The 17,822-nt window shown below is 32.9% G+C and overlaps 1 protein-coding gene across 9 annotated transcripts; it reads left to right on the top strand.

Annotated features, from left to right (window-relative positions):
* Nucleotides 1–3,826: 3,826 nt before the first annotated feature.
* On the top strand, nt 3,827–13,836 carry LOC100784575 (probable E3 ubiquitin-protein ligase RHG1A). Of its 9 annotated transcripts, none has more exons than XM_006577965.3 (9): nt 3,827–3,966; nt 4,328–4,465; nt 4,805–4,951; nt 5,221–7,013; nt 10,094–10,144; nt 11,985–12,065; nt 12,880–12,981; nt 13,117–13,257; nt 13,341–13,836. In XM_006577965.3, exons 4-9 carry the CDS (start codon nt 5,316–5,318, stop codon nt 13,470–13,472), a joined length of 2,205 nt encoding a protein of 734 aa, XP_006578028.1. In that variant the 5' UTR covers nt 3,827–3,966; nt 4,328–4,465; nt 4,805–4,951; nt 5,221–5,315; the 3' UTR covers nt 13,473–13,836. The 9 variants fall into 9 exon arrangements, with proteins under 9 accessions (XP_006578028.1, XP_040870726.1, XP_040870729.1 ...); XM_041014795.1 differs by lacking the exon at nt 11,985–12,065 and adding an exon at nt 4,089–4,132 and having other exon boundaries at nt 3,860–3,966; XM_041014791.1 differs by having other exon boundaries at nt 3,912–4,132.
* The last annotated feature ends 3,986 nt before the right edge of the window (nt 13,837–17,822 follow it).

Here is a 17,822-nt window from a genome sequence, read left to right as displayed (position 1 = left end):
AGAGGGGTGTGTGTAGCTAAGCTCTAGCTTCTCAAGGAAGTTTTCTCAAAGAAGCTTCTCAAGGAAGTTTTCTCAAGAAAGCTTCTCAAGGAAGCTACCTAGTCTATAAATAGAAGCATGTGTAACACTTATTGTAACTTTGATGAATGAGAGTCTTATGAGACATACTTCAAAGTTGCACTTCTCTCCCTCTTTTATTCCTTCAATTTCGTGCTCCCCCCTCTCTCTTTCTCTCCCTCTTTCTTTTCCTCCATTGAAGCATCCTCTCCAAGCTTCTTATCCAAGGCTCATCTTGGTGGTGAAGCTCCTTCTTCCATGGCTTATTCCTTAATGGATGGCGCCTCCTCTCACCTCCTTTCCTTTGTCTTCCGCTGCATCTCCATGGTGGAAAATCACCATTAAAGGACCCATTGAAGCTCAAAGATCCAGCCTCCATAGAAGCTCCACAAGCAAGCTTCCATCAGATATAAAATAGATGTGTTAAGTTGTTGTTTTTTTAAAGTAAGTAATTAACTTTCTTAATCAAGAATAATTTAACGAAAAAATTCATTAATATTACAAAAACATATATAAATCAATAAAGTTAATGTCCCAAATTTTGCTCTCTCTTTACTTGCTCAACGTCATTTTATTTATTTATTACTATCTATAAATGTATATCAAATAATTACTAAATGCAATCTTAATTTTTTTTTTCTTTAAAATAAATTCATTTAATCTTCAAAATTATAAAAGTCAACTAGTTAACTTATTGAACTTATAAAATATTCTTTATTTTAATTTTAAGATAACAATAAAAAAAATATATATTATAGAACTAGATGTTAATGTAATGATTTTATAAAATTTAAAAATTAGAATGAGTAAGTGTGTTCTGATTTTATTTTTGATAAATACTCATTTTAATCGTTCAACAATTGAGCGCTAACAGTTAGATTCTTGGAAGATGGACAATTAAAATTTTGTCTCCAACTTTACGAAAAGTGTGAAAAATTAGTCTTATGATCAGTTTTTTAGTTTTTTCTCCATTACTCAAACAACTATGTCCACGTGGCATTCTCGGGATATGACATCTAGCCGTTCTGATATATCATCTACATGACTATCTCATGTCAAAAAGTTAACTTTTTGATTTCGTCTTTAAATTTAATAACTTGTTATCATTTAATATCTGAATTTAATTATTTAGTGACATTTTGATCCCTATACTTAATTACTTATTATCATTTTGATCCTTGAAAACACTTTTAAATTTTAGTTAAATGTCACACTACATATAAATTGTTAACATAGTGATAATAAATGACATTTGTTTATAGTGATACCAATTATTTATGGTTATGAAAATTAAATAAAAAATAATTTTTAAGTATAGAAATAAGAAATATTATATTTTATATTTGAAATCACTATTATCAACTTAAAATTCTAACAAATAATATTATAATAGTGACAAACAACAATATAATTGAATTGAAAATAAATAAACATATGAAAATTAAATTAATTTTCATTCATAAGAATCAAATTAAAAATATGTACCGTGTAAATATATAGATACTAACAAATAATTTATTTTAAAATTCAATATACTTATTTAATTAAGGAGGAAAATTTAAAAATAAAGAGATACAAAATGAATCCTTTTATTAGATCAAAATTTAAGACGAAATTAAATATTTTTATTTTTCACCTTATTTTATTGTATTTTCTTTTTTTTGTATGATCCCACATGACTAATATAATAAATTAACTATATTTTATATTCAATTTTATAGGTTGTATATATTATATTCTCTTAAATGATAGGCGACAACCATCTTGTCCATTGATAATACAATGGGTGAAATATATTTTATGCTTAATTTTGTAGATAGTATATTTTTAACTTATAATGGATCATGTTTTTTTATATGGGATCGTTGGACAACAATGTAAAAATTACAAAATAATATATGAAAAAATGATTCTAACACTTTTATTTTTCTTGTCCTCATACGCAATCATTATAATGAGTCAAGTTTTTTTTAGGGATGATAAAACGGGTCGAGACGAGGTGGAGAACCCAACCTAACAACCCGATGTGACTCACCCCGCCTAATCCGTTGGCCCTACGGGCCAACGACAAGATGGGACGGCTTGGCTCGCCGGCCTGCCATACATATATTTTTTAAAGAAAAAATGTAAATATTAATAGATGTTTAGGGTTTGAGTTGTCACTTTGTATTTTTTTTTACTGTGCGGTGTTGTTCAAAAATAAAAATACATATTGTTATTGTTTTTATATTATTTTATAAATTCAATTTCTCTAATAATTATAGGAAAATTTATATTAAAATCAAATTTAAAATAAACAATTGATATACTCTACTTTTTTAATTAAATTTATCTCTCTTTAAAAAAACTAAATTTTATTCATTTGGATTAATTTTATGAAATGATTTTTTTTTTCATTTTTGGATGGCTGACCCACCAACCCACCCCTAAGCGGGCGAGCCAGAATATTTAGCCCACCATTATAAGGCGAGCCAGCTCGTTCGACTTGCTTTTGGTGGGCTAGTGGTAGAGTTGACCCACTTTGTCATCCCTAATTTTTTTAAGTGTCTTTTCATTATTAACATTCTATACATATTAATACATTTAAGACAATAACTTAATTTTATCTAATTTGAAACCTTAAATAATATTGTTAATAATATCCTAAATTTAACACTTATTATCATGGTGTAATCCCTCATAAATTAATTTCATATTCATAGTATAATTTAAACTATGACAGAATTGCTGAAAGAATAGAAATGAGAGAATATGATAATGTCTATGTTAATAATTTCATATAACATTAAACATAATTGAAAATTTAGAAGTGTTTTCAAGAACTAAAATGATAGTCCATGCTAAGTCCAGAGACTAAACTATTGGTTAAATTCGGAGATTAAGATGACAACAAATTATTAAGTTCAAAGACTAAATTAAAAGTCAACTCTTTGACACGTGACAATTGTTAGTTGTCACGTCATCATAAAAGTGTAATGTAAGCACAACCGTTTGAGTTAACTGGAAAAACTAACAGTAAGATTAATTTATCGCATTTTTGTAAATTCATGGACAACTTTTTTTTCCATCGTTTAGAGACCTAACTATCAGCATCTAACAAATTCAAAGAGCAAAATATGTATTTACCCTTTTATTTTTCTTTCATTTCACACCCACCGTACTATCCTAACACAGGAAACAAGAGCGAAAGAAATGAGCGAGTCATTGGTAGAGATGGGTAAGCAGGTTATCTCGTCTTGCGTTAAGGTCCACCTGCGTAAGTCTACATTGACAACGGACCAAGCCAACCTGTTTTGCACTTTTGCACGAATTTAATATACATTGGTCCGCCCCTACCTCGCAGGTCAAACGGGCTGCTCCGTTGGCCTAGTTTTTTTTTTTTTGGAAAAACTATAATTTCAAATAAATATATTTCTTTTTTTTAAAAAAATAGTCAATTACATTCAATTATATATATATATATATTTAACAAATACTCAATTATAAAAATTTTAAAACGACCAAATAAATTTTCAACATAAATACAAAAAAAATTTGGATTGGACTTTTAAAATTAGTTGGGTTTGGATTGAACTTAACTGATGATTATGGGTTTACAGAGCAGACCACGTCGTCCAAACATGCATAACCCGTAAATTACGTGGGATGGACTCAATTTTTTTAAAAAAATTTGGTCCCCGATCACCGTGGACCCGGCGGACCGATTTATGGATTTATTCCGTTTATCCACCCTAATGGCATGGTGTAGATGTGAACACAAAAGAGACAAGGGACTGCATTCACCAGAAACCCCAACACCAATAATTTATTAACATCATTATATTATATGCTTTGTTTGGGGTCAGAGCCAGACCCATATGGATTGAGTAAGTAAGGTCAGAAAAAGGCCAGACCTCACCTCCCCGTTTGGTAAGCGGCCAAACAGGGCACCCCTTCCACCCACTTTCTCATTACAGAATTACCTTTTAGTAAATCAATTATTAATTACCATTGTTACTAATAACATTTACTATTCTTACATATCAAATTAGCAATGTAGCAGTAATTTCACTTCATTTCCTCTCCTTCCTTCAAGGCTAGTACCTTTCCATTAATTTAATATCTATTGGATTGTTTTGTAAATTAAAGATTGCTGTCCTCCTCATTACATTGCATTTTATTTTGTTGTTGTTGTTGTTTATTTTTTCTTCAGTTTTCTATCTGATTTTGATATCTCCACCATCCTACGTCTTCCCTTCTCTTCTCACCTTGTTCTTGCCTTTATCACCAGGAGGAAAGAAAGGGAACAATAAATCGAATAAAAAGCACCCCATATCCAAGATAGGAGCTTTCTTTCCCTGTTTATTCTGAGTCACGCATACCGTGATTCTCCTATTAGATCGGCCTTTTTCCATTTCCATTTCATTCGGTGAGTTTCTTCCATTTAACCTACATCTTTTTATGGTCTGATCAGTGGGTGATATGCTGCGGTTCAGAAATTTATCAAGTTTGAATTTTCCATGGTTTTGTTTTTTATTTATTTATTTTGGACGGGATTTCTTAGGAGGGTTGATTTTTCATTGGTTCATTTCTTCTTGAATCTCTTTAATTCAGCTTGGTCTTGTGTCAATTGAACCCATTTTGGTGTTTTCAATATCGGAGCTGATCTTGTCAAAATTTTCATTTCTTTGTTTTTTACCAGATTTTATTCATTAACTTGTGTGAAAACGTGCTGACTTTGTTGTTGAGGTTTTGCCTATTTATCTAGGGGGTCGCAAATTTCTGGGACTAATCAATTGACAATGCTGCATTAGTGGGATTGGTACTGCCGGGTTCTTTAGCTGATGAAAGAGGATTGAGCGGTGGTGCTTGTGGCTTGGGTGTTGCTTACCTGTTCTATACGCTAATTCAGAAGGTTAGAGCATACGATTAAGAAGCATACTTAACCTGATCTTTAGTTACACATTCACCTTATTAATTGTGATGACCTTCCTGTGTTAAGGTATGTTTATTTTGCAATTTTGTTGCTTAATTGTTGAGTTTGTCATATGCTCTGATACTTTTGTTGATATGAGGTTTTGCTGATGTTATATGGATTACATCTTACGTGAACAATTTCTTGCATATTTTGTTTGCATAATTGTCAAGTTCGCCTAACGAACATTTTCTTGTTTTGTTGAACAGCTCTGTCAAATTTAGTGCCTGACTTACTGCTTTATTGAGGGATTCATTTCATATATTTAATTATATTGAGTTGGGAAAATCAATAGATTTCTCCAATGCAAGGGCAGAGAGGTACAGTTGTTTCAATGCCTGAAACCTTAGAATTTGATTGTGGATCTGCATCTGGCAATTCTACTGCGGATCCGCAAATTTGCTGGAATAATGTGAATCCTGCAGAGAATCAAATTCCTGATTATATACTTTCTCCTTGTGATATGAACTCATCCTATGAGAATTCTATTATTAATCATGAATGGCAAAATTTGAGTGGATGGAGCTTAGGGGAGCCAAGTTCTAGTAATACACCAAATGAGATCAACAATAATGAGCAAAAAAGAGAACTTGGATGGTCATCAACCATTACTGCTGGTGCATTGGCTGGTCCAAGCCTAGAAGAAAGGCGCCTTGAACCAACCAATGCTCTTTCACTAGACAATGTCAATACAGGTCCTATCTACATCTGTAGCCCCAATTCTCATTTGATGTCCCAGAATCTCAACTTAAATGCAGGTTTAGCGGACAGTGGCAGTGATGATAGTCAACATCTGGAGCTCCCTAACTTAAACAAGTCTAGTGGGTCAGCAAACGAGTGTATACCACCTAATGTTGGATCTGGTTCTTTTCTGCTTCCTTCTGGAAATAATGCCTTCCTGGTAGAAGATACTGATGGTAGGCCTAGTTGTTCTCTTGATACTCGGCGGGTCTCTTGTAAACGAAAGGCTGTTGAAGGAAATAATGGACAATCGTCAGATGCTGGGAGTTCTAGCTACAGTCAGCATACGGATGGTAGTGCTTGGCACACCATTCCTACTCAGGATAATGCTGGAAGCAGTTCGAGAAGATCTATTCCCTCAGAAGAGGTAAACGCAAGACTTGGCCTGGGTATCGGGGATGAAGCATCTGAAAATGTTTCTGATTCAAACACTGCAGGATGCTCAGAAAGCTTTCACAGGAATTTCCGTTTGAGGTTAAATCCTTCAAACCCAGCAAATTCTGTTCCTCCCACCGCATTCTCAACTGGGAGCATGATTAGGCATTCTGGTGTTTCTCCATCCTCTCAAGTATCACAAAGGCTTCATTCTGTTGATAATTCTATGAACTCGAGGTCAGCACCACCGATAGATAATGTGGTTCCTCAAAGCCAGCCACATGTAATCCATGTCCCTGCTTTGCCCAGGAATAGACAATCATTTAGATGGAGTGGTGGTTCTAGCTCCAGAAACATCCATTCATCAAACTCAATTATATGCCCAGCCAGGGATCAGGAGGATGCAAGCTCAAGAAGAATGTCCAGAAATATGTTAGAACATCCAGTCTTTCAACCTGCAACTGATTTAAGCAATTTAGTTCAAAATCCAACAGTTAGAGCTTCAAGTTCAAGTAGTGTAAATTTAAGTATTCCAGGAAATGTTGCTTCATCACAGACTGGATCAAATCCAGCTACCAATCCCTCATCTGCCCCAACTTGGGTTTCTCCTCCTAATCCTCCACAGCATCCACAGAGGTTATCTGAATATGTCCGTCGGTCCTTGTTTTCTCCCAGTTCTGATGCTACTGGAAGTCCAAGCAATAATTTTTCTTCCTTGCGCTCTGGTTTTTCTACATCTGAACCAAGGGCGTTATCATCTGGGAGTGGGGCAAACCCGAGATCATCTTCATGGTTGGAGAGGCAAGGAGGTAGTGAATTTGGAATTCCTTATTCACTACGTACTTTGGCTGTTGCAAGTGAAGGAAGTAGTAGACTTGTATCTGAGGTTTGTATTCGGTTGTCTCTTCTCTTGCATTTTAATAATCATATTATTTACTGCTGGGAAAGATTGTTGCTTCAATGATTGTATTAAGTGTTTGGAGGCATATATAATGTTCGGCACCATTTTCTTTGAAATTTAAATTTTGTTCCAGAAATTGTTTAAGTGGAAATTTGCCTATTTAAAAATTGTAGCTTCAATTCAAACATTTTTGGCTTGCATCATATGTGATTCCAGTGACTTAAGACTAATTTAGTTCAGCCTAGATTTTATTTCTTATGAACCTTACCCAAGCTTTATTTTCTGTTTGTCCAAATGCTGTGAACAATATTTTGGCTTCAAATTTATTTAAAACAAACTCCTGGCTGAAGGAGGTATAATCTTGAATATAACTGTTAATAATGATTTCTGGCAAACAAAATTAGTCTAGGAGCATATTTGATAAACATTTACTCCTGTGTTTGGTTGCTCTTGCTCAATCATCATACTAGGTTTGATTGCATCATTTTGGCTCTACAATAGTACGATCTAGTTCCAAATGTTCAAGGGTATTGAACCTCAATAACTAGCCTATAAGTTCCATATAGATCCAAAATAGTATAAAACCAGTCAAAGACCTTTCCCCAGATATCACATAATATTAAAAACTATTCCTAACTAGTTGGCAAGTGTACCAAATTGTCACAAGTAGTAAAGTACTCGGAAGTCCGAGTGTCGAATCCACATGGAATTTGTTTGTACTTAGATTAATGCAAACCCAATTTAAAAGCAATAGATAAAGAATTTAAAATAAAGATAAGAAAGTATAGGAGATAAGATAAAGATTTAAAAGAAAAGATAAAAGATTTAAAGATCAAAATAGAAGATAGAGAAAATAAAATATTTAAATTAAGATATGATAAAGATAAAAGAAAATAGATGATAAAAGATAAGATAAACAAAAGATTAAGATAAAAATAATAAAAGATAAGATAAGAAAAATAAAAGATAAAAATAGAAGATACAACAACAACAACAACAACGCCTTATCCCACTAGGTGGGGTCGGCTACATGGATCAACTTCCGCCATAATGTTCTATCAAGTACCATACTTCTATCCAAATCATTAAGTTCGAGATCCTTTTTGATAACCTCTCTTATAGTCTTTTTGGGTCTTCCTCTGCCTCGAATTGTTTGTCTTCTCTCCATCTGGTCTACTCTCCTCACTACAGAGTCTACCGGTCTTCTCTCTACATGCCCAAACCACCTAAGTCTATTTTCCACCATCTTCTCTACAATAGGCGCTACTCCAACCCTCTCTCTAATAGTTTCGTTTCTAATTTTATCCTGTCGAGTCTTACCACACATCCACCGCAACATCCTCATCTCCGCTGCACCTACTTTATTCTCATGTTGGCTCTTGACCGCCCAACATTCTGTTCCGTACAAAATCGCTGGTCTTACCGCAGTCCGATAAAACTTTCCCTTTAGCTTGATCGGTACCTTTGCATCACATAACACCCCCGATGCTTTTCTCCATTTCATCCATCCTGCTTGAATGCGATGATTCACATCCCCTTCAATTTCCCCATCATCCTGTATTACAGACCCAAGATATTTAAACCGTGTGACTTGAGGGATAATATGGTCTCCTATTTTCACCTCTGAGTTAGAAACCCTCCTTCTTTTGTTGAACTTACATTCCATATACTCCGATTTGCTTCTGCTTAGGCGAAAGCCATGTGTTTCTAAAGCTCGTCTCCAAGTTTCCAACCTCTCATTCAACTCCTCCCTCGACTCTCCAAGGAGGACTATGTCATCTGCAAAAAGCATGCATCTCGGCGCTATCTCTTGGATTTGTTCCGTGAGGACATCCAGAATTAAGGTAAAAAGGTAGGGGCTAAGGGTTGACCCTTGATGCAAACCAATTGTGATGGGAAAATCGTCTGACTCTCCACCCTGTGTCCTAACACTAGTCGATACCCTATCATACATATCTTGGATAGCTCGAATATATGCAACCCTAACCCCTTTCTTCTCTAGAGCTTTCCACAAAATCTCTCTAGGCACTCTATCATACGCTTTCTCCAAGTCAATAAAAATCAAGTGCAAGTCTTGTTGGGCCATGCGATATTGCTCCATCACCCGCCGTAATAAATAAATCGCTTCCATGGTCGACCTTCCCGGCATGAAACCAAATTGATTCTCAGTAACTTGAGTCTCCTTTCTTAATCTCCGTTCGATCACTCTTTCCCATAATTTCATGGTATGACTCATGAGCTTGATTCCCCTATAATTTGCACAATAAAAATAGAAGATAAAAGAAATAAAATCAGGATTTGAGAAGGTGGGGACCTAGCCTGCCTGGTTAGCCTACGATGTATGAGTTTATAATTTTTTTTATCAATTTATATGATTCTGTTGTACCCACATCTGTTCAATTACTTGTCCCTGGTTCCCCAGGATGACAAATCTATTTTATTACTCAACAAATAAAATGCATGAAGTATGTCATACATTGCTTGACTTTTAGGTCTGCCAGGCCCTAACTAGGGATTTAGTCACTCATGGGCATGGAGGGCTTTACAATGGATGGAGTATAAGAACTGAGATGAGATAAGAGGGGAGAAAGAAAGGGAGTAAATGAAACCCTGTTTGACTTGATTTATAGTTGTTGTAGTGGACTTGGGCCTGATACTAAAAATCTTCCTTTTTGATATTTTTTATATCTTTTGGATTTGTTTTGCTTGTAATCGTATCTTCTTGAGACTTGATAAGAAAAATATCAAATCTTAATATTTAAGCCAAAGATAACTGCTAAATAAATATTTTTAAAGATATTTTCAATATATTTTTATCATCAAAATAACTCATATTTAGCAGTTATCAATATAATATATACAACCTATTTTATCATAATTGAACAAGTCACTTGAAAAGAAAAGATTAATTTAGTTTTGTTTTTAATCTTTATGCCGATGTCCTATTCTGCCTTCTTCTGACTATATTTGGGCTCTGTGCTATTTAAATACTCTTGAAAGTTGCAGTATTTATTTTCCTTCATGAATATCTTTTCTCTTTTAATGACATTTTTTCCATGGTACAGCTCCGCAATGTTTTGGGCCTTATGCGTAGAGGTGGGAACGTGCGATTTGAGGTTAGTTGTTCTAAATTAATGGTGTATATTGAAAGATAGATGTTAAGTTTCCTTTACCTTTATCTAATTTTCTAATAGTGCCATAATGACTTCAAAGCTGGTTCAATCCCTATACAGATCTAATTCAAAAAATATAATTACTTGTCCTGTTGTTTAGCAGTGAGGATTGAGTTGTTATGTTGGCCCTAACAGGTCTATACAGATAGATGTTGATTTATTTGGAATACTGATTGGACTTACACTTGGATTCCTGAAGGTATATTCTGTCCATATCTGTCCAAAGGTTGCAACCAATAATGATAAAAATCTGATGCAGTATTTGAGAAAAAATGGATGGATGCAAAATTTTGCACATTTTTAATATAATGTCTTGTATTTTTCTGATCAAACAGGATTAGATTTGTGAGCAAAAGAATGAATCTTAGTGATGAACCCTAGTTCCCAATCCTGCTCCAATGCGGGTACAATACCAAGAACATGAAACCATACAAAAATAGTGAATTCCTGGATGTTTGACAGATCCAGGGATCTCCCCCTCCATTTCCTGAATTACAACTTCTGTCGCTTCCCTCTCTAAATTCCTTCCTTATTTCACAAATTATTTGTTGACTCCTTTTTTTGCGAAGTCTGTCAATTTTCTAAAAAACACCATCGTTCAACTTTTTCTCCTAATAATATTAAAAGTGTTAAACCTTTTGATCTTGTTCATACTGATGTGTGGGGTCTTGTGTCTATTTTCAATATCTTTGGTGCAAAAAGGTTTGTTTCCTTTATTGATGACTGCACTCAAGTAACATGGATTTTTCTCACGAAAGATAACTCTGGTGTTTTCCAATTGTTTTTAATTTTTCTCTGCATGATTTAAACACAATTTGGCAGCCAAGTTGAATGATCATGTTTTGATAATGGGTGTGTGTTACGTTAGTTATATTAGTAATTAATTAGTTAGGTTAGTTAGTCAAAGAAATACAAGGTTTTTATTTTTTGGTTACATACAAGGAGTTATGTTAGAAAGAAGAGGAATGAGCTTGCAACTGATTAGACCCATTAAGGGTGGGTTTTTGTTAGCTGACAAATAGCTGCCTATTAATAGGAAAAGGATTTGAGAAGAAGAGTTAGCCATTGGGGCTTTGTATAGCCTCAAGCAGTCTTCCCATTGGTTTGGTGGAAGGTTCACTCAGGTTATGGTTTCCTTGGGGTACATGCACAGTCAAGGTGTTCATACCCTTTTTATATAACATTCTCAAGAAAGCAAACTTATGGTACTTTTTTTTTTGGTCTATTTACATGATATAATTATTGTAGGTGATAATGGGTTAATGACCTTAAAAAACAAATTATAAGGGAGAAGTTAGCTACTTAGTTTGAGAAGAATGATCTTCGGAAGCTGAAGTACATTCTTGGGATAGAAGTTGCCTACTCTAAGTAAGGTATCTTTAATTCTCAAAGGAAATATGTGCTTGATCTCCTTAAATAGACTGGTAAGTTGGGTTGTAAGATGTGCTTGACCATGTGTACAGGGCCCTTAACCAGCTAAAATACTCCTAAAGAAAGACACATCAGATAAATCTGGATTCTACCATATTTTGGAGGAGGAAACTCCAATACATGAAGTCTAATGTTAAAACCACGAGGAAAGATTTGCAAGCCAATCAACTATTTGGTTCCATTTCTTATAACCATGGTCACATGCACACACCAACATTTAGCCAAGAAACATCTAATTTTTCTCACCAACGCAGTACAAGGATGTGAAAAACTACATCCCTTACCTGTTCTTTTTTAAGCACTTATATTTTGAGTAATACATTCTTGAATCCTATGGTTTACATCTTGATAGGTCAGTTTTGATGAGCCTGTGGATTTGAAGGCTCAAGGCCTTGGAAGGTGTTGGGAAGAAAAAAGAAACAGGCCAAGACTGGCAAGTACTGAATGTCTTTGTTTAGGAGTGTGTAGGACAGTTATGCTGTGTTTTGTTAGGAATGGCATGAGGAAGTTATTTACATTGTGTAGTTTGTTGTTTGTGGTGTGTTTGAAAGAGGTATTTTTGTGTTGGGGGGAAACCTTGTGTTAATGTGCTTGTACTCTAAGCCTGGTCTTTAACCAGATAGTTTATCAGTAATATAATCTTATTTCTGTGTTAAAATTCTTGCCCCTAACACATCTCTGCTTTAAAGATCTAATTCATCTCACTTAAATCATCCTTGGAGCTGTTGGTACATTGTATTTTGGTCCTGTCATATTTGTGTTCACTATTGTTGCTTATGGTAGAATCTTGCAAGTAATCCAAGAGATTTTAGTTTTAGAGTGTTAGCTCATGGCTGATGTGAAGGTCTCTTAAACTGTTTATTTGGATGCCATGCCACAGTGAGGAATCGGTCTCTAGAAAAATAATAAAGGGCTCATTGCAATTAATCTCTTTTTTGTTAGCGTGTTCTGTGTTTAGACAAAGACACAAATATGAGTGGGCATAACTCCATTTTCTTCAGCATCTATATGAAAATCTATTAAACTGCCTGTGCCAACCAACCTCAGAGTCTCAGACCCCCTTCCTCAAGTGTTTTTGTTTTTAATATATAAGCTAGCTCGTAATTTTATGTTAGCCAAATATATGAATTTTTATGTGTTCATAATCTCAATCTCAATATGGTTGGCTGCTTACTATTTGGCTTAATGGATATTTATAGCAAGCTTGTAAATGCCGGTGTAAGAACCGTGTTTTCATTTTGTGACAGGATGTTGTGATCCTTGAGCATCAATCATTTCTTTCTAGAATAGCTGATGTTCATGATCGACACAGGGATATGCGACTTGATGTTGATAACATGTCTTATGAGGTAAAATCTCATTTCTGCATCTGGATGCAAATATTAATATATCTATACAACCATAATGTCAGTTTATCCCTTGCTTATGTTTCAAGATAGTACTTCATTTTAGAGAGTTTCTCACGTGAAGTTTGACTATAACAGGAGTTGTTGGCTCTGGAAGAGCGCATTGGAAATGTGAGTACTGGATTGAGTGAGGAAACCCTATCGAAACTCTTGAAACAGAGAAAACACTCGGTTGAAAAAGGGTCTGAGACTGATGCAGAACCCTGTTGTGTTTGTCAGGTAAACCTGACTAAGCTGACTTATTTAAATCCCCCGCATGCTTGTGCACATTGGTCTCATCACTTGATCTACGTCGTATGCAGGAGGATTATGGTGATGGGAATGATATTGGAACGCTTGATTGTGGCCATGATTTCCATAGCAGCTGTATCAAACAGTGGCTAATGCATAAGAATCTGTGTCCCATTTGTAAGACAACGGGCTTGGCAACATGATGTATGTGACTCTCTGTCCTCAGGCAAATACCATGACCATGAAGGAAAAAAAAAATTGGCACAATTTACCCAGGAAATTCTGGTTCTTGGTGCCTTGTCTTCTGTTTCTAGCCTAGTAAATTGTCGTACCTGACTGACAGAGGTTTCCCCTACCCTGCCTCCCTCCCCCGAATTTGTTTATTTATTATCTAAATCCAAAGGTCTCCCGGTTTAGGTGATGAAGGAGCGCTTCTTAACTCAAGTTGACAAGGCTTGGTTTACATTTATGAAATTTTTTAATATTGTTCGGATTGGAGTTATGCTGAACGGAAAACTAGGTACAAAAAATATGATTCAAATATAAGAATCATTGGTACTGGATTTACGCGTTTGGGGTGATTTTATTTACTTATTATTATTATTTAACTAAGCTCCCATTATTGCTATTCCTTGCTTAACTTGTGTATGATGAATATTAGAGGGTGGGGCTATCTTACTTACATAGCATAAGTTTCTCTTCACAATTTGAAAGAAATGGAAGGGGAGATTATTGAAGTCCTTGATGAAAATTTGCTACAGCTTCAACAAAATGAAGACAGCATTGAGAAAAAAGTGAGGAGCCCACCCTAAAACCAGAAGAGAAGAGAAAAGAAATAAAACCAAAACAAGAATGGGCCCAAACACTAAACACTAGGAAACACCGACTACCCAGCCTTTCCAGTAGTTTTCTCCACACATGCTGGCCTATCGCTTTAACGTCCTCCCCTTGCCCTTGTTGATTCCCAATAATATCCTCTCATTCTTTTTCCATTAAGTTGTTAACAGCTTGGCTTAATAGAATCTCTCTCTCTCTCTCTCTCTCTCTCTCTCTCTCTCTCTCTCTCTCTCTCTCTCTCTCTCTCTCTCTCTCTCTCTCTCTCTCTCTCTCTCTCTCTCTCTCTCTCTCTCTATATATATATATATATATATATATATATATATATATTATTCAAGTAAATTTTAGGGTGGGGATGTAAATAATTCAAGTTATTTGTGAATTATTTATGCTCGACTTGTTCAAGCTCATTTGTTTAATTAAATAAACAAATTTAAACACGGTTATTTAAATAAGTCGAACATAAGCTTTGAAAGTTTGACATTAAGAGTGCATTTGATTCGCTAAAAAATGAGGAATTGGACAACACAAATATTTGTTCAACGTTTGATTTTAAAGAATGACGACTGAGGGACAATACAAAATAAAGAATGATAGAGTGGATAAATATTCAAAAACTTGTAACTTAATACAACTTTTTGTATTGTGTCTAACAAAAGTAAAAATACAATATTATTCATATTTTTTTACTTTTCATTATCTCACACTTTTTAGTTATAACATATGATAAATTATTATTAGTTTAATTATGTATTTTGTTAATTTATTTTGATTTTTTTAATTTATAATATGATACTTATAAGATATAGTTAAAAATATATCAACATAATTAATAAATTGTAAATTTTTCTATAACAATTAGTATAAAATAATGCTTTAAAATATATCACAGTCTTAATAAATTATAAATGTTAGTAAAACATGATAATAAATTCTGTTAAATAATAAAATAATTTATAAAGTTTAAAAATCTTACTTATATATTTTTATAGTGCAAACCAAAAAGTGCATAGTACAAAAAGTTATCCTATAACTCAGCTAATTGTCCAGTGTTGTTCTATTTGTTCTATTTTTTACAAATCAAACGCACCCTAAAGATTTATGAGTAACTCATGTGTGTGTACATATATATATATATATACACACACACACACATAGATATATAGATAGAAAGAGAAAGAGAGACTTAATTAAGTTTTTCATACTTGAAAAATAGGTTATTTTCATATTATTACTTAATATATTTTTTTCAACTAAGTACTTGAAAAAAAAAATTCAATTTAGTATCCGCTGTTAGTCAAAATGCATGCACACCATCACCACTCAGATCCACCTCTCTGCACGTGCAACAACAGTGAACTAGCCACTACCAACCACCGCATCGTCATGCACAGCTCCACCCTCATCACACCTCCATCCAGATCCCCCAAACACATCCTAAAACAACATCCCATGACCAAAAAGCATTATCATCGACGCTCATTTTCACGTATTCCTATTTTCTCTAATGTCAACGATGTTGTAAGTGGGGAAGAATTGGGCTGGGAAGAGGGGTTGGACGGTGTGGTGGTGGTAGTCAACGATTGTGGTGGTGGTGGTTTTCGTTGGAGAAAGGGAATAAGGAGAAAGGGAAAAAAGGTGATGATATGACGCTGATGTGTTAGTGATAAAGCTTGATGACCTGACACTTTGTCTGTCAGATTATTACTTAATGTAAGGAGACTAACGACAGGTATTAAATTGAAACATATAAATTTTTTAGGTACATAATTGAAAAAAATGAATATTAGATAATAATATAAAAATGACTTATTTTTCAAGTATAAAAAACTTAATTAAGTTATATATATATATATATATATATATATATATATATATATATATATATATGAAAACATCTAACTCTTAAAAAATGTTAAATTAATTATCTATTATATTTTTTTTGAAAATTTACTTTTAACATGTTAAACTCATTTTGCTATCACTAGATAATTATCTAGTATTAAAATAATTATTAAATATTATATTAATAAAGTTAAAAAATTATTTAAGAAAAATAATTAAGTTATAAATGAGTTAAATAAGTAAAGCTCAAATTTAATATTTCTTAATAAGTTAAGTCGAAGTTTTCTATTAGGTTGATTAAATAAATGTGTCAAATTCAAACTATCATTTTCTTTTACAAACTAACTCCAAGCTCCTAAGAGTTCGTTTCAAGTCATTTACGCCCCTACTTTAGTGTACGGATACCATGTAAAATAGTAAAAATATGACTATTTAAGAGAACTTAAAACAATATACTAATTTCAAAATTTAATAAATAGTACTCAGGCTTAACGAAGGTTTGTGATTTGACAAGTTGGCACAAACACACCCATGTTGAGAATAAAGAAGATATTGAGAACTATTAGTATTTAATATGTGTATTGCAAAAAAAATATTTTATATAATTAAAATTTATAATTTATAGTAATTGAATACTTCTAAATATATATACAGTAATCTTTATTTTATAAATTATATAAAGGAAAAGAGAGAGAAACATAAATATAATTGGTGATACAAATTGATAAGAAAAATAGATAAAAATAAATAAGTATTGATGAAGTGTATGATATGTAAAATTGTCCAATCATTACTCTAAAAAAAAGTACGAGTTTCTTTAAACTTAAGAAAATAACTTAAAATAAGCAATTTTTATATAAATGTTTTTTTTAAGAAGTAGATATGATTCAGTTCTTAAAATAAACATAAATTATTGTTTTTAAGGGGAAAAAAGATAAAAACACATTAAAAAAAAATAAAACTGTTTATTTTATTAAAATAAGTGTTTATTTTTTTTAAAAAAAAGTTTAAACAAATTAGCCCAAAGTCGTATATAAAAAATAAGAGTACAAATTATCTTATTTAACTAGAAAAGATCATGCTATAGTTGTATTTACAATATATGACGCTTTTTAAAAAAATAAACAAATTTTATAATATTAAATTTTACTTCAAACTGTATTATATATGCGCGTGCAGATTAAAAAAACCTCTTTTTACTTTTTATAATATTCTTTATTTTATTTTTCATTTTATTATTTATTATTTATACTTTCCAAATTGTCTTTTTATTAATTACAAAAAACATAAATAATAGCATTGTTAAAACAAGATTTCTCTTGTAATTAATAATATTTACCAAATTTCATTAGTTAAACATCTCAAATAATGAACGTCTTATCGTGTCAATGTGCATAAATAAAAGCATTGTAAAAACAAGATTTCTCTTTGAATGATTGTCCATATTCCAAATGTAAAAAAGAAATAACAGTTATTTATACAAGCATATAGCCATGACAATTGCATATTGCTCATAGTTATTTCAACTCTTTGCGGGGACAAAATTGAAACTTTGAGAGACTAAAAATGAATTTTTGAAATTTGAAAAGACCAAAATCATATTTAATTAAATAAAATGTAAAAAAAAGTTATGCAAAATTAAAAATTAAATTAAATTGTAAATTTTCTAAAATGAAGACTAAAATCGTGGGAAACATTAGGAGGATCCTCCTCCACATTACTCTCCCATCTCAAAACTAATGAAGGGTGTAAGCAAATAATATCCAACTCAATTGCATTTTAGCAGGTAAATCATTGATTTTGTTTGGGATTTTTTTAGTGCATCCAGTTAGTATTGGTTTCAGTACCAAGTTCATGAGTTTCATACTCAA

This window comes from Glycine max, chromosome 4 (assembly GCF_000004515.6).
Source record: "Glycine max cultivar Williams 82 chromosome 4, Glycine_max_v4.0, whole genome shotgun sequence".
NCBI lineage: Eukaryota > Viridiplantae > Streptophyta > Magnoliopsida > Fabales > Fabaceae > Glycine > Glycine max.
Note: the sequence above shows the minus strand (reverse complement) of the source record. Positions and strands in the feature narration are given on the sequence as shown.

What these genes read in the sequence shown, in the direction of transcription:
- LOC100784575 (XM_006577965.3), top strand. Translation starts at nt 5,316, where the DNA reads ATGCAAGGGCAGAGAGGTACAGTTGTTTCAATGCCTGAAACCTTAGAA. An exon ending in AAAGAAACAGGCCAAGACTG is followed by an intron (nt 12,066 to 12,879) that starts GCAAGTACTGAA and finishes ATTTTGTGACAG; the next exon opens with GATGTTGTGATCCTTGAGCA. An exon ending in AACCCTGTTGTGTTTGTCAG is followed by an intron (nt 13,258 to 13,340) that starts GTAAACCTGACT and finishes CGTCGTATGCAG; the next exon opens with GAGGATTATGGTGATGGGAA.